This window comes from Limanda limanda, chromosome 9, assembly GCF_963576545.1.
Source record: "Limanda limanda chromosome 9, fLimLim1.1, whole genome shotgun sequence".
Lineage (NCBI taxonomy): Eukaryota > Metazoa > Chordata > Actinopteri > Pleuronectiformes > Pleuronectidae > Limanda > Limanda limanda.
The window spans coordinates 1,567,440-1,589,090 of NC_083644.1; the positions used below are offsets into that span (position 1 = coordinate 1,567,440).

Below are 21,651 nucleotides of genomic sequence, written 5' to 3' on the forward strand. Positions count from 1 at the left end.
ATTTCTAGAAACATCTTGTCTGATGAATCCATGAGAAGCTCTGGTTCATGCAGAGCAGATGATGGTGATGGAGCAGATGATGGAGCAGATGATGGAGAGAAGCAAACACCTGAACGACTTCATGAAAACTCATCAGAGACTCTGGGATCCTTCGATATTATTCCATGACTTCTCCTCAGCGTCCAGATGAAGAGCTTCAGGCCTCCAGAGCCCTTCTCATTATATCCTCTGATTTCACAGGAGGAGGAATCGCTCTCTGCTCTTCGGGTGACCCCCCCCCCCCCCCCCCCTTTCCCAAATAAGAAGTTCAATTTCAGTGGGCTTAACCTCGGACGACCGCCGCAAAATGCTTGGTGCTTCCTTTTAAAGTGGTTTATCCAGACTTAAGATGTTGCCATGAATAAGTAAAACAAAAAAAAGGGGTTGTCACTTAACGAGAGAGAGAGGAGCACTTACATAATTGAGGAGTTTTCAGCCGCAGATCATGTCGAGCAGCTTAGCCCAGGAATATTTTTGGGATGGAGGTTGTGGGGAAGTCAGAGTGAACTTCCTGCAAACTCAGGCGCTGCTGACGTCTCCTGAAAACCTCACGACGCCATCGCTCTGCTCAACCATCCGTGGGCCTGACGGTTTGTGACTCTCTCTCTCATTTCCACCCACCAGCACGCAAAGCCCCAAACTCACAACGCCAGGGGGGGGGCTCATGAAAGATGGATGAGGGTGTAGGAGTCCCTTAAAAGCTGGAGATGGGGGGGGGGGGGGCCTGCTGGGTGAGGTGAACCACAGGTGAGAGGGTGAACCTGAGGGTCAAGTGCACGGAGAAGGAGACTTCCTCTGGATCCTGGAGCTGTCGGGACGTGAGCACGGGTCGAGGGTGTTTGGGGAAATGGCTCAAACGTGTCGGGCGCTGAAACCGAGTGGCAGCGCCGTGAAAGCTTGAGCTCAGATCTAACTCCAGAGTTTAACCCTGCGTGAGAACAGAGGTTAAAGAGAGAGAGGAAGCAGCTGGAGGCTGAAACTCAGTCATGACCACAGAGATGATGCTTCCAGCTGCAGGTAGAGAACTCTCTGACTCATATGTGGGTCATTGTTGTGTTTCTGAGGTTCAGACGTGTTGTCTCAGAATCACTGAAGTAATCAGGAAAGAGCTCACTTTTAATTTAAAGAACAAACTCAAGCCTTTTTAAATTGACCAATGACAGCTGGGATTGGCTCCATCTCCGCCCACGTTCTCATAGCTGCAGGTAGAGAACTCTCTGACTCATATGTGGGTCATTGTTGTGTTTTATTTCCCAAACTGTTTCACTTGTGTTTTGTTCTTATCGACTTTCCGTTGTTAAACACGTCAATATTTAAGTAAGCTGTTTTTGTCCTTGTCCCTGCAGATAGTTTCAGTTTTATTATTCCTGGTTTGTTTTGTCTCTCAGATTTTTGCTGACACATCAAGACAATGAAAGTGAATCTTTCCAGTGTATAAAAAAATGTCCTGTCTGACAATATTGAAGTGAGAGGAAAGAAATTCCACCAAGTTTGATATCAATTTGTTCTGTAGGAAACATCCATCGCAGATATACTTAAAATTAGAAGTGATTGTCAATGACCCGCCTCCAAACTGGTTCCAGTCCAACACGCCACCAAGACGTGATTTGAATCAAACTGAAGACTATAGATCGTTATTATTAATTATTAATAACCTGAGGTTCAGACGTGTTGCCTCAGAATCACTGAGATAATCAGTGATGAGCTCACTTTTAATTAAAGGAACAAAGTCAAGCCTTTTTAAATAGACCATAGATGTGAGTGTGTGAATGGTTTTGTCTCCGTGTGTCATGTGACACACTGGGAACCAGTCCAGTGTTTACCAGCCTCTTGTCCAATCACAGCTGGGATTGGCTCAATCTCCGCCCACATTCTCAAAGGAGAGAAGGATGATCTTCTAAAATCTCTTTTGTTTTGACCGAATACAAAAAGTTTCAACCATTCACATTCTTTTGGATTTAATGTATAACTTTCAGAATAAAGGTTTTTCTGATATCCATCCATCCATTGTCCATTATTATTTGTGTTATTATTGTGTGGTGAGTGAATCTGAGGTGAATATCTGAGAACATAAATCTCTTTATGATCCAAAACCACCAGAGGTTCTTGGTATTTTGTTGTGTGAGCTGACCCTTGAATGCTACGTTAGCCTGAGCTAGCCGCAGTGAGTGTGTGTGTGTGTGTGTGTGTTGTGGTGAAAGAACAGTGAATGTGTGTGTGTGTTGTGGTTACACACTGTACCTTGAGCGGTGTAGACCAGCTCGCTGTAGACCGCGGTCGGGATCACGGGGCCGCGCAGGTCCTGCAGGAAACCTCTGAGCGCCTCAGTCAGAGAAACCACATCGTACTGGTCCAGGTCCACTGAGAGCGGGTCTGAGAGGACGAGAGGACGAGAGGACGGAGACAGACACACACAGCAGGAGATTAAACGTGTGATATGTGTTTCTCATCTCTCACAGCGGCTGAGCGTTCTGAGGACACACACTCAGAGGCCTGAGGCAGAGTCTGTGGAAAGTGACTTTCATGTTAGGGAATGAAAGAGCAGAGTCACAAGTTTCACTCAGAAACTCCAGCAAAGTGAATGTGAGTAACTTTTGTTTTCACTTTCAAACAACTACAACAAACCCCAGGGTTGGTGCCTCAGGTTTCCTGCAGGACGGCAGGTTAATAAATATTCTGAGGCTCAAAATCAGACTTTAAAATAATCTCTGTCCACACAAACTCGTATCAGGTTTAATCCCTGAGGCTCAAATCCATGTGACCTCTCATGTTCAGTGTCTGGGTGTAAACAGGAAGACAACCTGGAACCAGGAGCTGTAATAACATCTGGATTCATCCACATGTGAACAGTTGTCTTGTTGTAAAATACAGAATTTAAATGAGTTTTCAAACTCAACCTGGAGCAGCAGAGTTTTCTAACTTCTCAGGTTCCTCAGGTCTCAAATGAAGACGTGTGGATGTGTATCTGTATCAGAGTCGATGAAATGAAATCATTGAGTTGTGGATGAATCTTTACAACGAGCCCTGAGGTTTAGTTCATCTTTAAGTAAACTCCCAGGACTTAAAGCTGAACTGTTCAAACTGGAGGAAAAGGAGCAGAACTTACAGATTTATTATCGTTCTCACTCTAAACTCTGCGCTTGCACTCGGAGAGATAATTAAATCCACTGACACTACTTCTGGTTCTCTGTTGCTTGGGTTCGGCCAAAATCTCTCCTCAGGAAAAATAAAAGTGTGATTCCAGATCCTCCATCTTTCACCTAAACCCTCCTCTTCTACTCTTCCTCCTCTCGTCTTCCACTCTTCCTCCTCGACCTTTCTCCTGTTTGTCTTTCATCTTCCACTCCTTTTCCTTCCTTTTCTATACCTTAGTAAAAATACCTTACTCCAGTATCTGTACTTCTACATGAGTAAAAACTGTGTGAACTCCCCCTCCGCCCTTCATCCTCCTCATCTCATCCTCCTCTTACACCTCCACCTCCACCCCCCCCGGCACCAGATGCACCGGACCCTCTGGACTTAAAATGGCCGTTAGATCCCATTGATTTCTGCCTCTAACTAATGCCTGAGTAAACCCAACCAATCACCACGGGCCAGTAAACCAGCAGCCCATTAATATCAATGGATGACCTCTTCACACCGGCGTGCTGAGGCCGGTTCCTGAGCAGTGATTCGTCTGGGGAGCCCCCCCCCCCGACAGCCAGACAGAGCAAATTTGCTATTTCAGTGGAACTCGCTGCATAAAACAATTTGTTTCCCGAGGGGCGGATTGCAGTTTGTTAATTTGAGGGAGGTATATTTTATTAGGTTGGATTTGTGCAGGTGATTATAACCACACTGGTGATGGTGGTGAACAGTTGTGCGACACCAGCTAGTTGTGACGTCTGCTGCACCAACACACAAACAAGCGTTTTTGGTCTAAGAACCATCCAGCTGTCAGGAAATACTCTGAGACGATAATAAAGCAGATTTACTCATTAGAGGACTTTTGATTTTTAAAATGCATCCACAGCGAAATGTGTTAACGTTGAATTCCTGTCGTCTCGTTATATTTCAACGTTAACGACCGAAAGCATTGTTCACTACAGAAGTCACATGAAGTCTTAGAAAAGTACAAATTAAACTGTGAAACTAATATCATTTCACTAATTTATGAAGTCTGCCTAACTGCTGGTTTTGAACAGTTTGCATCGACAAATTTCTGCCCATGTAGTTGTTGTACGTAGATTCTCAACGTACGGACATTTACAGTGAAATGTGATCACATTGGTTCCTTCACAACCTTCGTATGTAAACTGGTGTAACTGGTATGATTAGATAGAGTCAGTGCTCTAGAGATAGAAGAACCATTTCAATAGGACATTCTGTAACTAATGCTGAATATTTGCCGGAGGCGACCGATAAAGATGACCAGCTTCAGAATGTTTTCTGTTCTTATTTATGCAGCATTTACTCCTATTTATTCTTGAGCTTGGAAACATGCATTGGAAAAGAGGTCATTGTATCTCAACGGGACCGACCTGGTTAAATAAAGGCAAATAAATTAAAAAATTCAAAAAAAATTGAAGAAATAAGTTATTTTGAGGTAACGTGTCTTTAAATTGAAAATTAAAAATTCAACCGGTCCAACTCGTCACCTGCTGATGAAGTTCAGGTGAAAAACATCCACGGCTCAAAGAAACCTTGTGGTGAACTTATTACTTATATGGTCCGATGACAAGTTCTTCATATTACACTGTGTTACATCTTAGGTTGATATAAAAACTAAAAGTGAAACCTCTCCTCTTGCTGTGAGTCCAGACGATGTGTCGGCCGGTCACGAGTTCACTGCAGCTGCCGAGCGGAGAGAGCGACACAAACTGCTGCTTCAGGACACATTCTGCTGAGTCATGCCTGTGGCTCGTTCCCACGCTCACAGCAACAGGGCCCGACTGTTCCTGAGCAGTGCACATGATGTGTTTGAAGTCACTGGGTCGGTTATTTACTGCTGTGAATGTGGACACAAATAACTAATACGATTTAACATTATGTCGAGCGTGACTATTTTTAATCCACGATGGAAATCGCAGATGTTTTTTTTGTGCCGAACAAAATTAGTCGTTTGTTTGTATCAGACACCAAGAAAATTGGTGTCTGATACAAACACAAAGCAGCAGATGAACCGGAGCTGGATTAAACCAGGTTCTGTCTGAGCCATGATCACATTAATACGATTCTGTGTCATTTGGGAGTGACCCCTGACCTCCAGGTGACCCGAGGGGGGGTGTCAGGGAAACCAGGCTGAGAACAGATGAGGTGAATACGAACAGGAAGGAAAGTTTGAGATCAACCCTTTGTTTCCAGAAGTAAAAATCCTACTTTAACCATCCAGTGGCGTTTTACTAGCAACGTCAAGGTCAATCCTCGTCGTTATACCACCGGCTGTGATTGGTGGAGCTCCTAGTTACCATGGAAACGTTCAACACTGTGAGGATCAGCTACGATCGGAGGTTCAGCGTTAACCACATGTCACCGACAGTGATGAGTCCAAAGCTGGAAATCACTCCAAACAAGGTCAAATTCAAGAAGCATGGTTAATGGGAACAAACCAGTGTGGGGTCGATAAAGTTTTTATAATATCTTATCGTTATAAATACGTTTGGTACCTTTTGTAACTCTGTGGACGTTCATCTATCCTGTCAGGTTTCCTGTTCTCAAACCAGAAACCCGGTCTGCAGGTCTGTGGAGCTGCAGACTGGGAACAGACCTTCTCCCAGTCTGCAGCTCCAACATGCATTGAGCTAACAAAGCATCTCCAGCGGTTCAGACCCTGACAGGAGCCGAGCCCACGGAGACGTGTTGGATCCATGGAACCCGTCTTCAGGCAGCTAGCGGCTCGCTGTCACTCAGACTCAATCTACTGCAGAGTGGGAGGAGCCAATAGACTCATTTACACTTTAAAAAACCCACAAATGGGTAATAAACATGTTGTAAAATGGTTATTAATCAGGCTGACATGTGTCTGAGCCCAGAGGAGTCAGATCAGCACAGGCCTGTGTTGTGCTGAATCAAAGGACAGAGGACAGAGGACAGAGGACAGAGGACAGAGGACAGAGGACAGAGGACAGAGGACAGAGGACGTCTCTGTCAAAGACTTGTTTGTTGCAAACGGAGACAACACAACAACTGTATGTTTCCAGCTATGGAACAAATGTGTCAGCAATAAACCAGAAGTTCAGGAGTTTCACTGATGACCCGAAACTTGAATCATAATCTGATCATTTATAGTGAACTAAGTTAATTGTTTCCACACGAGAGTCTGAAGCTTCATGTGTTTCATTGGATTGTTTTGGTTTCACATTGGTTTTGTGATTGTGATTTACGGACTATTACCTTCAGACTCAGTCCTCCACAGTACTACAGTAATCCACAGTACTACAGTACTACACAGTAATTCAGTACTCCACATTACTCCAGTACTCCAGCACTCCAGTACTCCACTATACCACAGTACTCCACAGTAATACAGAACCATGGTTCAGCTGGATCCAGACCCAGAACCTCTCTTCTGGTCTGAAGAACCTTTCACACCTGATGTTTTGGACCAAAGTGTGAAAGCGTCCAAAGTGTATTTCTTGGCTTTTTGACACAGTTGGAAACTTTCTGGTAAACTTTGTTCTTAATACTTCAGGCAGAGAGAAACCATGAGTTGTAATGTACGTCCGGTTACAGTTTGCTCACATCTCAGGTCCAGGCCTGGAGCTTGAAACCCCCGTCACCCACCGTGGTTGAGTTACGGAGTGAGAGCTCTGCTGGGTTGAGTGATGTCACAGGGGTGAGGGGGGGGCGTGGCGAGGGCGAGTTTAATCACAACGGCTCTAATGAAACAGAGTCGGGCTCAGGGGCCACGGTCAACACACTGCTCCGAGGGAGAGGGAGGGAACCCAGATCAGATCCATCCTTCCTCTCTCTCTCTCTCTCTCTCTCTCTCTCTCTCTCTCTCTCTCTCTCTCTCTCTCTCTCTCTCTCTCTCTCTCTCTCTCTCTCTCTCTCTCTCTCTCTCTCTCTCTCTCTCTCCATCCACAGTCTTCATCCTCTGTTTCACCTTCACCTTCAAGTCTCTGCAGCCGTCACTTTCCCTGCTCCCTAAAAAACCTGATGAAGTCGTGACCTGACTACAGAATCACAGAAACTCGTCTACACTCAGCTACGTGTAGTTGATGATTGATGATCACTTCATGCAGAAGTTGTGAAGCTTCCACAAGTTCAAGCTGATTTTTCAGATTTTCCTCCCAAAGGAACAACTTCCTCCGGCCACTTAACCTTCAATCTGTTTCTGTCCTTTTCCTCAATCTCTAGTTTTCTCCTATTTGTTTTCTTAACTACACTTTTTTCTTTTTCATCTCAGATCGTATCACTGGAGATAAAAAAAACTTACATGGTCAGATCCCTCTGTCAGCTCATCAAGGCTGTTTGAGCTCGAGCTGTAGATCAGTCCACAGACGGATGAACGAGAGGAAGGATGGATGGATGGATGGATGGATGGATGGATGGATGGATGGATGGATGGATGGAGTGGAGCTGGGTCAGTAGTTATTGGATTGTTGCATTTACAGAAGATCCATTTGGAAGGAACGGCTGATTGGCTGGTGATAGACTGTGTTAGATGAAGAAACTGAGTTTCTCTTGATCTGAAGGTCGAGTGAAGTCATTTTTAATTAAGGAAACAATCAGACGTTACAGTGAGAACTCTGATTCACCGTTGTCTCACAGCCAGAAGGTTCTTGGTACGAAGCCAGTTCTCTGTAGTTTGAAGATGTTGCAGTTTGTATGTTCTCCACGTGTTTGCATTAGTTCTCTGTAGAAACTTTGTCGTCTTCACACAGTCCAGACACGTGCAGTTTGGAACTTTCATCCAATGTGAGATCGATTCCAACCGCGACGACCCTTATTCCTTCTGCACATGAGAAGATAATTGTACCAACCTCGGGTCTAATTTACTCTTCCAGATGTTCGCAGGGGGGAATTGATGTTTTGATTAACTGCACAAATGATCCTGTTGTGCGACAGGTTTACAGAAACTTAACGTGAGCGACTGAATCAGATTCTCCCTGTCAGAAATGATATGATATATTAACAGTTGGATATCGAGGAGACTTGTATGAAAGCAGCAGTTATTCAGCGAGTGAGAAGAAGTGTAAATGCAAACAAGTCACAACCACGGCCGCTGGCAACTTCCATCCTACATTTGCAATGACTGCTGAGCGTTGTAGTAACACAAAGAGCCGTCAGTGAGAAGTAATGATGAATGTTCTGCTCAGACAACACAGGCAGTTATTATTCTGAAGAGGGTCAAGGTCGTCAAATCACAGAGAAATAAGACAGAGGGAAAGCAAGGTCTGTTTTCATCTTTCAGATTATAGCTGTTGAGGACACTGCAGCAGGCGTCTGAGGACAGGAGGCTGATTGTGTGTCTGTCCTCACGAGGCAGAGGACACAGGTACACAACATGTGTGGAGGTCGGGTCCTGGACCTAAACGACCTTGTCTCTTTGAGCTCAAGACTCCTTCTGTGTGGCGTCCCAGGTCGTAACATCCAGAGAACACATGTACTGACGGCAGGAGAGTAAAATCAGATAAGTGTAATACACCGAACCCTTGTGTTCCTCTTGGAGCATTGTGTGTTTCCCTCTCAGGGATGTGATTGTGCGTTGTGTGCACTCCTGCAGCAGCATTCCTGTCACAATCTCATTACACTATAAAAGCTGTGTGATGGTCCTGCGACTCAGTGGAACAATCATCAGAGGAAGAGCTGGTGAACAGAGGAGGTTTGGAAAAGTTGGTCCCAACAAATCCAACCTGAGAGAGGAAGCTGAAGCTGAGAGCGAGAGCGGGAACAGAGAATATGTTTAATACAACAGAGAAGTGTTTCTCTCAAGGATGAATGTGGTGCACAGAAAGCCGGGGGGGATCAACAGGGGGGGGGCCCAGCACTGGTTTCTGCCCCGGGGCCCCCTGCTGGCGTCATCCAGCCCCTGTGCTGACACTCAGAATTCCTCTCCGGAGTCGCCTATAGATTCAAATCATGTTTCGTCCTCCACGAGTTTCACAGAAAGTCTTTCAGCTGAATTTATTCTAAAGAGCTCTGCAGCCCGAGCTCTGATTCAAGGATTCTGTGTTTAATACGAGATAACATCCACATTTCATCCAGCCTTTCTCGACATGTAATATCCTGGAGCTGCATAAACACTGCATGATGGTTTTACAAGATTCATGTACCAGTTTTTAATGTTTATTATTGTGACCAGTTTAATAAGAGTTTCAGTCAAATCGGATCCTGTGAACACGTGAACCAGCTCAGAGCCACAGATCACACCAGGAAACATTAAACATTTAAAGACGCCATTAAAGACACTGGGACTGCTACTGGTGAAATACTGCAGCTTCAAACTTTACTAGATTTGCAGATACTCTTGTTTTATGTGTGTTTATGCACATACACAAGCATGTTTGATTGCTTTATGCATATTTTGCAATAATAGCTGGTTTTTACGGTGCACTTAACATGTAGCATTTTTTCTGTTCATCCAGAGAACTTTCTAAACTTTAGAGAGATGTCTATCTATCTATCTATCTTCTATGATCTATGTATCTTCAGATCATAAAGTCCTGATCATGTAAACTCATCCCAGTGAAACTACAACTGTGACTGACAGGTGCTTTATAAATAAAATGGCATTTTAATAAACGTATTTGACCAATCGTGAGTCAGTCTGTCAATCATGACGCTTCACGCTGTTTTAATGATAAATGCTAAACTAATGAAAACCAAACAAACATTCTTGTGATAAGAACTAGAAAGTAGAAACATGTATTTGCTATTTTCTTAGATTTCTTTGTTTGGTTTATTTTCCATCTGTTATTATATAGAGATTAAATTGTTATAGAATGTGAAAAATAAATGAATATTTGCTGTTTCCGTGTGATTAAGACTCATTTTCAGGGTCGTCCATTGTTCAGCTCGGAGCTGCAACTGAGAACAAAAACCAGAAGATCCAGATGATTTAATAATAAAAAATGAACCGGAGAGAAAAAGGTGGGAAGGAGAAGAAAGGATTTATTCCTCCGGCCGACCGCAGGATGAAGTGAGAGAGGCTGAAGGCTCCTCGGGGCGATCATCTCCATCTGAACCCTCTGAACTCATCCGGCTCCTGAAGTGAAAACACTCACAGATCGCACAACGGCTGGTGAGTGTGTGAAAGTGTGCGGCTTGTGTTAGTGTGCACATACTTGTGTTGGTGAACCTGCTCACCTCCCGGCTCCGAGTGCGTCCTTGGCATTCGCCTCACACGCTCACACAGACATCACAACACGGAGGCAGAGACAGAAACTCTCACAGCGACGGAACAAAGACGAGAGAGGAACCGAACCAGACGGAGAGAGAGAGGAAGTTCACCCACAGGCCAGAAGGTAATAATAAGAGAGAGAGAATCAGCTTTAGAGGAGGAGTCAGCTCGTCAGCTGTCACTCAGACCTGCTGGTGTTGGTCTCACGCTGCAGCTGATCTGATCGTCTCTGATCTGAGGAACAGAGTTCAGACCAACAGGAGAAACTCTTTCTCACAAGCTCCAGGAACAAGACAAGTCAAATCCAGCTGAGACGTTATATCATATTCAGTTTCTGTAAAAATAATCCATGATCTGTGTTTATGTGAACTGTGTTAATCTCCTTCATTTGGTTTTAACTCTGATGTCGACTTGAATAATCTACAATCTGAAATTATGAGTTAGAGAAAACCACTTGAGATTTACAGCATCAATCACATCTGAGGAAACACTAACAGGAAGTTCCTCCTGTAGAAGAATCGCTTGAGTTAAACCATCTGACAGAAGAAGATATGACGACTTAAAATGTCAAGAAGAAGAAGAAACAGAGAAAAGGAGAGAAGCAAACAGAAGGTGAAGCCACAGGAATCGTTCATGTTACTGGGAAACATATGGTGGAGATGACATCACTGAGAGGAAGGGAACATACAGAGATGGAGAGAGGAGGAGGAGGGGAGAGGAGGAGGAGAGGAGGGAAGGAGGGGGAGGAGGAGAGGAGGAGAGGAGGAGGAGAGGAGGAGGACAGGAGGACAGGAGGACAGGAGGAGGAGATGAGGGGAGGAGGGGAAAAGAGGAGGAGGAGAGGAGGGGAGGAGGAGGAGGAGGAGGAGAGGAGGGAAGGAGGAGGAGGAGGAGAGGAGAGGAGGACAGGAGGACAGGAAGAGGAGATGAGGGGAGGAGAGGAAAAGAGGAGGAGGAGAGGAGGAGAGGAGGGGAGGAGGAGGAGGAGGAGGAGAGGAGGGAAGGAGGAAGTGGAGGAGAGGAGAGGAGGACAGGAGGACAGGAAGAGGAGATGAGGGGAGGAGAGGAGAAGAGGAGAGGAGGAGGAGAGGAGAGGAGGAGAGGAAGGGAACATACAGAGATGGAGAGAGGAGAAGGAGGAGAAGAGGAGGAGAGGAGGGGAGGAGGAGGAGGAGAGGAGAGGAGGAGGAGGAGAGAAGAGGAGGAGAGGAGGACAGGAATAGGAGATGAGGGGAGGAGAGGAGAGGAGGAGAGGATAAGAGGAGGAGGAGAGGAGGGGAGGAGAGGAGAGGAGAGGAGAGGAGAGGAGAGGAGAGGAGAGGAGAGGAGAGGAGAGGAGAGGAGAGGAGAGGAGAGGAGAGGAGAGGAGAGGAGGAGGAGAGGAGAGGAGGAGAGGAAGGGAACATACAGAGATGGAGAGAGGAGGAGGGGTGAGGAGAGGAAGAGAGGAGGGGAGGAGAGGAGAGGAGGGGAGGAGGAGAAGGAGGAGCAGCAGGAGGTGAGGAGGAGAGGAAGGGAAGAGGGGAGAGGGGGATAGAGGAAAGGAGAGGAGAGGAAGAGAGTTTGTGGTAAATGAATAAAGTCCACTACGTGCACTTGGCCGGTTTGGGGACGATGGAGACTGTGGAGAGAGTTCAGGGTCAGGAAAGACAAATGTTTGTGTCGGACCTGAGACACAAACTTTGGAGTTTGGCAGCGGCTGAGAAAAAAACTTTCAGGCGAGGATGTAATTTCAGGAGACAGAGTCGTGTCAGAGACAAGAGAGAGAGAGAGAGAGAGAGAGCGAGAGAGAGAGAGAGAGAGAGAGTCTTCTGTCCCCGGTGGAATGAGACGCTTCAGAGACACAGCAGGACGCCGCCGAGCTTTGCTCCTCATCTCCTCGACATGACGTGAAACTTCCTGCTCCTGCTGACAGAGGACCACTCGTCACTTTTATTAAATATCAGTCTCTCTCCTTTTTACTGCTCACACACGAGAGAGAGAGAGAGAGAGAGAGAGAGAGAGAGAGAGAGAGAGAGAGAGAGAGAGATTCTGCGGCGGCCGAGTGTAAAAAGGCTTCTAACAGGTTATTGACGGGCGCCAGAGCAAGATGGTGACATCACCTCCGACCAATAGCTGCGCCGGCGGCCGACAGACGAGAGGAAGGATGGACGGAGAGAACGGAGGGATGGAGGTGGAAGGGAAAAGAGAAGGAGGAGAAGGGGAGGGGGGGCTTTTAATTTGTGTTTTGCTGAACTCAGCGGCTCCTGTCAGCGAAGGCAGGGAGGGGAGGAGAAGGGACGGTGATGAATGAGTGAATAAAAAGAGGGAGGAGAAAAAGAGATAGAGCACGAGGAGGGACGAGGGACGGAGAGATTGAAGAGTACATAAAGGAGGTGCAGCGGAAGAAAGGATTATTTAACGGTTCGGGCTCGAAGATTGGTTGATGGGTTTGTTAGAGGAGAAGAGTTAACGAATTAGAAGAAGAAAGACACGTCTCCATCCATCAGAGCCGAGAGGAGGAGAGAGGAGAGGAGGAGAGTAGAGAGGGATGAGAGAAGGGAGGAGGAGATAAGAGAGGAGAGGAGAGAAGAAAGGGAGGAGAAAGAAGACAGGAGGAGAGATGAGAGGAGAGGAGAGATGAGAGGAGGACAGTTAACGAATTAGAAGAAGAAAGAAACGTCTCCATCCATCTGAGCCGAGAGGAGGAGAGAAGAGAGTAGGAGAGAAGAGAGGGAGGAGAGAGGGAAGGAGGAGAGAAGAGAGGGATGAGATAAGAGTGTAGGAGAGAAAAGAGGAGGATAGAAAAGTGAGGGAGGAGGAGAGAAGACAGGAGGAGAGATGAGAGGAGAGGAGAGATGAGAGGAGGACAGTTAACGAATTAGAAGAAGAAAGAAACGTCTCCATCCATCTGAGCCGAGATGAGGAGAGAAGAGAGGGAGGAGAGAAGAGAAGCGAGAAGAGAGGGATGAGAGAGAAGAGATGAGGAGGGAATAGAGGAGGAGAGAAGAGAGAAGGGAAGAGATGAGGAGAGGGAGGAGAGAAGAGAGGGATGAGAGAGGAGAGAGGAGGACAGAAGAGAGGAGAGAAGAGAGGATGAGAGAGAAGAGAAGTTGGAGGAATTATATCACGCAAATTAATGATTATTGATCGTTTGCATGTGTGTGTGTGTGAATTTGTGTGTGTGTATGTTTGTGTAAGTGTGTGTGTGTGTGTTACTGTTTGTGTGTGTGCGTGTGTAATTGTGTATGTTTGTGTGTGTTCACTCTGCCACAGTCTGAGCCAACATGAGTCATCGTTTCCAAAACACAGAGTGCCCACCGTGTGTGTGTGTGTGTGTGAGTGTGTGTGTGTGTCCATGTAAAAATCACACACATTCGAACTGTGTCGAGTGCACAAACAAACACAAACACACAAACCCAGCAGTGATGTAAATATCCACTTATTCCTACATGTCTGTGCTTCTTTGCTTGTGATGACATTAAGGACAGATTGAAATCTTAATCCTAGAATAAAAGTCAGTAGAAGATATGATGACGGGATAAAATGTCCTCGCTGCTTTTAAACTGTCCTCACTTTACAAATGTCCTCGTCTCCAAAACTCGTCTCGCTTTCTAAGCTTCGTCCTTCTTTGCCCAAAACAATTTCCGTTTACCAGACAAATTATTGTAGTTAATCTCAAATTCTACATCATCCTACTTTTCCAACACGTCCTCGGTTTCATCCAGAAACAGAGAAAGACTGAAAATGATATTTTAACGCAGGTTCAATGTTTATCTGTCAAATTTGTCACAAACTCACAAACACAAATAATTGTGACACAAAAGAACTCTTGCATTTGATACATTATTGTTATTGTAGGAGCACAACACACACACACTACCTGAGGAAACACACAAGTGCAGATCTACACACATATTCTCTGTTTCCTTAAAACATCCTTATTCTTTAAAACATATAAACCGTCTTTTCAAAAATGTCCTTGTTTTGCACTTATGTCCTTATTGTCTTCCATGTCCCCTGGTGTTTCCTCAGAGTCCAAACATGTCTGGACTTTCCTAAGACGTTGTCACTGAACTAAAGTCACCTTCACTGTGAATACAACACTTTTTTTAAATGTCTCACACTCCTTACACAACACCCACGCAATCTGCAAAATGTCCTCATTTTCCTAAATTGTCTCTGTTTAGGACAATATGTCCTCACACTCCAAGCTGTGCTCATCATCAAATTCTACATCATCCTACTTTTCCAACATCCAGAAATAGAAAAAGGCTGAAAATGATCTTTCACCACATGCAAACCTTCTTTTCAAAAATGTCCTCACTGTCTTCCATGTCCCCTAATTTTGTCCTCAGAGTCCGAACATGTCTACACTTTCCTGAGATGTTGTCAAAGTCACCTTCACTGTGAATACAACACTTTTTTAAATGTCTCACACTCCTTACACAACACCCACACAATCTGCAAAATGTCCTCATTTTCCTAAATTGTCTCCGTTTAGGACAATATGTCTTCACACTCCACGGTGTGATCGTCCTCATCGTCACGTTTCACACATGTCTTCACCCTGAAGCCTTCGAGGTCCGGTCCTCACAGAGACAGAAGAACACACACACACACACTGAGAGTTACTGGGCCGACACACACTCGCTCTGTGTGGGCACCGCAGAACCAACCGGCTAAAAAAGACTGGATATCACCATGGCAACCAGCGGGCCGTGTACCAATCGCAGGTCAACTCGATGAGGTAATGCTCTCCACACTCACACACACACACACACATACACACACACACACAGACACACACAAACAGACACACACAGAAAACATGTCCTCACTTTGATAGGTTCAATATTCAGCACATGCAGCAAAGCAACAAAACACTGCAGAAGAAAAAGTAACCCAAACAAAAACACACACCCAAACAAAAACACACACACACACACACACACACACACACACACACATACATCTGAGGTTGTGGAACAGCCGGAGAGTTTCTGTACAATTCAACAACTCCCTGTTACATAATGTTGTTCCATTACACACACAGGGAGAGAGAGAGAGAGAGAGAGAGAGAGAGAGAGAGAGAGAGAGAGAGAGAGAGAGAGAGAGAGAGAGAGAGAGAGCAACAGACAGAAAGAGAGAGAGAGAGAGCAACAGACAGAAAGAGAAAGAGAGAGAGAGAGCACACTGCAGCAGCTCGCTCGCCCTCCCTGCAGAGCTGTTGCATCGAGCTCGAACAAAGATCCGTGAAACAGACGACGCTCTGCGACACTCTCATGTTCTGACTCACACAGGTTCTGTGACGATGACGTAACTCTGGTGTTACTGGTTTTAAACTCTTTAACACCAGTGGTTGATGTCTGGAGTCACATGGTTGAACTTTGACCTTCGGTGGAAGTTTCACCTTCAGATCGTCACTAACACACAAACTGAGGAACTGTGGACAGAACTATGACAACAAAGCTGTAAATATGTCTTAATAATAACTTTACTTTATGTCTCAGTATTTATCTGTTTACGGCAGCACCACACTCCCCGAGCAGGACAACACACACACACACACACACACACACACACACTTCATCATCTGCCCAGAAACAGGAATGTTACGCGGAGCCCAAAGTTTTCACGTTTGTTTTCAGGACTCAAGTCCACACACAAAGTACAAAGGGAATAAAATACTAAGTCTCTAAACAAAAATGTAGAAAGTTGAACTATGACCGTCTGCGTGGACGATAAAAACTTTACGGACGATAGCGCGAGGGAGCACGTTGAGAACAGTTCTGCTCACGTCTGCACAAAGTAACACAACACCGGAGCCAAACACAATGTGAACTTTAATAATTTGGTTCATCATGAAACTGTGGAGGGAAAAAACTGAATATGGCGCCATCACCTACTCCAGAAAATCTCTGCACCTTAGCACTGTACCTGCCCATAACTAACTTACTGTATATATTGTTTTGTTTTATATTGTTTTATATTGTTGTTTAATGTCTGATTGTTATTTATGTACAGTGCACAAACCACACCAAGGCAATTTCCTGTATGTGGCAATTAAAAGAATTCTGATTCTGATTCTGGATGATTGATGACATCGGGCCTGGTGAAGATCTCTGATTTTAGAATAGTGATGATGGTGTTGAGGAGCAACACGTTCAATCTCCTGTTAAAATTAGCCGTACAGTGAGGGGGGGGGGTCTGATGTCATGACCTCCGTGTTTCTCACTTCCTGATCACGACTCTGACAGTGACACCGTTTTCCCTTTTGTTAAATCTTCATCATCTGCACGAAACCACCAGTAAAACGCAGAAAACTTGACTCTCTACGACGTCTCTGAACTCCCGCCCCCCCTCCGCTGGTCCCGCCCACCTCTCCCTTTGTGTGTGTCCATGTGACCTCGCAGCCACTTGTCAGCACAAATCCGTGCACCAGCTTTCTGCTCTTCATGTATATTCCATAGGATCTGTCCATGTGTGTTACAGCTTTGTGCGACTCTGGACGTGGGTTCAGCCCCTTTCTGTCTCAACCTATATGTCGGGGGTGCGTGTCAGGCCTGCATGCTAAATCCCTCTGAGTGCCCACATGTCAGCTCCTGTCAGTTAATTGCTGTGAGTGTGTGTGCACGTCTTCGGCCTCACGCTGCCCCCCCCCCCCGCTGCCCAAGGACGACAGGTGTATATATGGATGTGTGTGTGTTTGCTGGATCTTGTCGAGTTTCTCTGCTGCGAGTTTCACACGGACGACAAATGTCCACTTCTGGGTCTCGAGATCGTGTTTGTTGAAAAGAAAAGAATTTCCTGGATGAAACGTTAAAGTGATGGATCAGATTTTCATTGTTTGAATCATCGCCTTTTTTTTTAGCCAAAAAGTCGTCCAGCTCCTCTCGAGTGAAACCTGACAACATGGTTTCATTTATTTTGGCTTCTTTGAAATCCAAAGACTTGAGAAAAGTATGAAGAATCTATATTTGCTGTTTTGATTTATGCCTCTTAAATCCTTGGTCCTTTAAAACAAATCTCTGATCATAGAAAAATAAAAGTAGAAATTAGAGAATTGTTTAACAATAGAAAAGAGAAGAGACTTCCTCCTCTCACTCGTCCACATTGAGCCTATCTATATTCTAAATCAAAATCTATATTTTCTCTTGTGAATCCTTGGTCCTAATCAAACTTAGAAAAGTAGAAATTAGAGAATTGTTTAACAATAGAAAAGAGAAGAGACTTCCTCCTCTCACTCGGTCGGTGCTTTGTGCAGTTTAATGATGAAACATTAAAGTGATGGATCAGATTTTCATTGTTTGAATCTTCGCTTTTGTTTTTAAGCCAAAAAGTCGTCCAGCTCCTCTCGAGTGAAACCTGACAACATGGTTTCATTTATTTTGGCTTCTTTGAGAAACAAAGACTTGAGAAAAGTATGAAGAATCTATATTTGCTGTTTTGATTTATGCCTCTTTATTCTTTGGTCCTTTAAAACAAATCTCTAATCATAGAAAAATAAAAGTAGAAATTAGAGAATTGTTTAACAATAGAAAAGAGAAGAGACTTCCTCCTCTCACTCGTCCACATTGAGCCTATCTATATTCTAAATCTAATTCTATATTTTCTCTTTTGAATCCTTGGTCCTAATCAAACTTAGAAAAGTAGAAATTAGAGAATTATTTAACAATAGAAAAGAGAAGAGACTTCCCTCCTCTCACTCGTCCTCATTGAGCCTGACTCGGTGCTTTGTGCAGTTTACTGATCTGTGATCTCTTTAAACCACTGATCTCCACTGGGTTTGAGGAGCTGCCAATGAACTGATTCACAGCTCCAGGTATCACACCAAACTAAATTCCAACTTGTGTTTACAACTTTCTTTGATTCTAACAGAGACATTTTCAGAAATCGCTGCAGGAGCGTGAATATCATCCATAGATCTGTTCTATCGGAGCTGAGATTAGGACATCGAGCTTCTCCTGCCAGAAGACTCCATGTGAGAATCCAGGAGGAGAGAACTCACAGGACGCCAGTGAACGTGCAACAGATACAAACTGGAAGATCTCTCCTGACTCCACAGAGGATCCAGGAGCTCTGCAGAGCTGGAGTCAGTTTGTATGATTCTGCAGATGAGGACCAAAGTCCAGTCCAACAGGAAACATCTTCAGTGAATCATCTCCACTCCGGGACATCAGACTGGAGCTGGAGTTGAACCGTTGTGGTTCCATCGTCCCGTCTCCTCTCTCTTCGCCTCACTCTCCCGGCCCGGCTCAGATTTTGTGACTCCCCCTCCTTCCTCCCAAAAATAAAGTACGGAGCCAGAGCACTCCCTGGTGGTGCCAGACCTGAACTTCAGCGATTCAAACTCAGCCAACTTTTCTGTGTGTGTGAGCTGCTCCGGCTCCTCTCGGCCTCGGCAGGCGGATCCCAGGAGGCTCGGTGTCAGCAGAGGTTTGTGTTGGATTCACCCGGAGGAGGAGAGAGAGAGAGAGAGACTCTGAGGCTGAGACATGTGAGGATCAGACACTTGTTGCTCCTGCAGTTCATCAGGGTTCAGACCCAGGGACCTGAGGAGTCACTGCACAGCTCAGGGATGTTTCTGAACTTTAAGTTGCATCACGTGAACTTTCAGTCTGATTCCTCTTTCATGAGAAACTCAGTCAAACTGCAGCAGGTTGAACTTTCAAAGCTTTTCAGATGGAAACTATGAAACTGGTCTGAGATCTGTGTAATATCCAGTGAAACATGAGGGACAGTTACAATAGAGACAGAATAACAACCTGATGGTTTAATGCATGAGTGATGGAGATGAGTTACAGGAAGAAGAGTGATGCTTTATCACATTTTCTATATATATATGTTATATGATTATTGATTATTTGACTGTCTATGTCACATGTTGTTTGTTGAATAATTAGTTTGGTCCTTTCTGTTTTCATTCTTTCCCAATATGTTGCAGACCAGAGATCAGACCTACAGCAGATTAACAGTATATAGACAGTGGCACGTTGGACCAGTGGTTCTGTCCCAGTTTGAATCCCAGTTTGGCCGAGGTCTTCTCTTGTGGAGTTTCATGTTTCACGTGTCTGTGGGAGTTTCCTCCAGATTCCAGGTCGGAGTCAATAAGAGATATTTACAGTGTGAACAGTTGTTTGTTGATAATTTAATCCTGTGAAACGCTGGCGACCTGTTCAGGTTGTAGCCCCGCCTCTCGCCCAATGTCCACTGGGATTGGCTCCAGAATCCCCCCCACACCCCCACTTATAATGAAGATATGCTGTTGCCCGGGGCCCTGAGCTGAGAGCCGGCCCCCAGGAATCACAACCTCCTGAATATTGATGAGCAGATATGAACAGGAACATGCAGCGACCCGGCGGTTGGGGATTCCAGCGTGGGGCCCCCAGCTGCCTTTGCCCCGGGGCCCTCAAAGTCCCTGGAAACGCCACTGCTCTGACGGCTCTGTAGATTTGATGGAGACACCGGATCCAACACAACCAACGAGGTTCCTTCACCTCATCTCCACAGCTACACACAGTGGATCTGATGAACTGTTCGACCGACACTTTTCAGTCTTTAAGAAATAAATGTATCCAAAGAACATGTGACTTCATCATCGCACTATTCAGTCATAACTTGATGACACAGCAGTAAACGTGTCATAGAGAAGATGCTCAGGTTCTTAGCCCAAAACACATTCACTGTTTTATCTGACCGACAATCCCAAACCCTAAAAACACTTGTTTGTAGTTTTACTCTGACTGACCTGAGTCCAGAGCCTGTCGCAGCTCGACGGGTCCCCCGGAGGCCGGAGGACCTCGGTACAGGGACTCGCTGTTCACACCTGCACAAAGAAAACACAGGAAGTCAGAGACAGACAAAAAACTGTGCGTAAACGTGGGAACATGTGGAGGGATACGCTGTTATTTTCAAGAAGTAGTTCCAACGTGTAAATGCTAAAGCGCTTTGTCTGTACTCTGCGTTTGTTTTGTCAGTATTTCTTAAAGTCATCTAAAAGCTCATAGACATCGGCAAAACAGACGAAACAGAGCAGTACCAGCAGGAATTGTAGGGGGCAGTGTGGCAAAGTGTTCAAGTTTCCACGATGGTCGAACACTTTGAGAGTCGGTAAGTTTGATCACTGCCGTAACCATGAGGCCACTTCTGCCTCTCGCTCAATCGACAATTATCTTAACCTCCGACTCGGTCGTCACGTTTATTATTGTTAGGAACTCTCAACTCTTCACTGCCCTCTAGTGGACGTGCTGCTTAACAAACACGCCAACATAAAGAGAGCATAGAACATCATCATCGTCTGAAACTGAAAAATCTCTTTTCTTATGTCAAGGCAGAATAAATTAGCTTTTAGAGGTGAAAGCAACATGAGACACTTTCGGCCTTTTTATGCTAAGCTAAAAGGCTAAAGGCTAAACACAACCCGACTCCAGGCTCATCGTTCACACTGAGATGTCACGGATATTAACTTTATTATTTTTACTCAGATTAATGTCAGTGTGATCTCGAGTTTTTCTCACCGAGTTTCTCGACGGCTTCGACGAGTCTCCACACGACCAAGGGGGCGGCGTCAGACAGAAGCTCCGCCTCCACACCTGAGGGACACAGAGAGAGAGAATATTATTATCATTATTTATTGATATAAAAACAACTACGCAGCGCCTCTGTATGATTCTCTTACTTCCCACTGATTATTTATTCATGATCAACATTAAACTTCTGTATTTCTTTAACTTTGCAAACACAGCTTATTTTTAAGAGAATATTCAAGAGGAAGTTATTTTTTAATTGCTGTCATCAACTTCTACACACACACACACACACACACACACACACACAAATACTGTGCAACTGCTGTACTATTCTACTATGAATTCATATTAAGATTTTACTCTGTGAAATATAAATATAAAATGTTTTTTCTTGGATTTCGATTATCGTTGTGTTTTTCTTGTGTGTTTTACATGACGACTTGTTGTGTTGTGTTGTGTTGTCGTGACTCACAGCCTCACAGACTCAAGAAACATACAATTTTAAAAAAAAAGGAAAAATGTAACACAGACATGAAAGTGTTTTATTTTCCAGTTATTAGACCGAGAGCAATTTCCTATACGTCTGTAATTCATCCATCTGAACACATGAACCTGAGTTTATGTGACTGTGTGTGTGTGTCCCTCCAGGGGGTTGTGTACTGCTGCTTGAATAACCAGCACACACCCACAACCACACACACACACACACACACACACACACACACACATACATACAGCAATGAGAAAACCTTGTAAAAGTCAGAGTTGAGTTCATGC

At 44.9% G+C, this 21,651-nt stretch overlaps 1 protein-coding gene across 1 annotated transcript in view; it reads right to left on the bottom strand.

Annotated features, from left to right (window-relative positions):
* The window catches only part of pik3r3b (phosphoinositide-3-kinase, regulatory subunit 3b (gamma)), a 161,329-nt gene that overhangs the window by 88,438 nt on the left and 51,240 nt on the right, over positions 1 to 21,651 (bottom strand). Inside the window, exons 2-4 of the mRNA XM_061078594.1 lie at positions 20,863 to 20,937; positions 20,094 to 20,171; positions 2,281 to 2,412 (exon numbers count right to left, since the gene is read on the bottom strand). Coding sequence (XP_060934577.1) covers positions 2,281 to 2,412; positions 20,094 to 20,171; positions 20,863 to 20,937 — 285 coding nt within the window. The remainder of the gene's footprint in view (positions 1 to 2,280; positions 2,413 to 20,093; positions 20,172 to 20,862; positions 20,938 to 21,651) is intronic.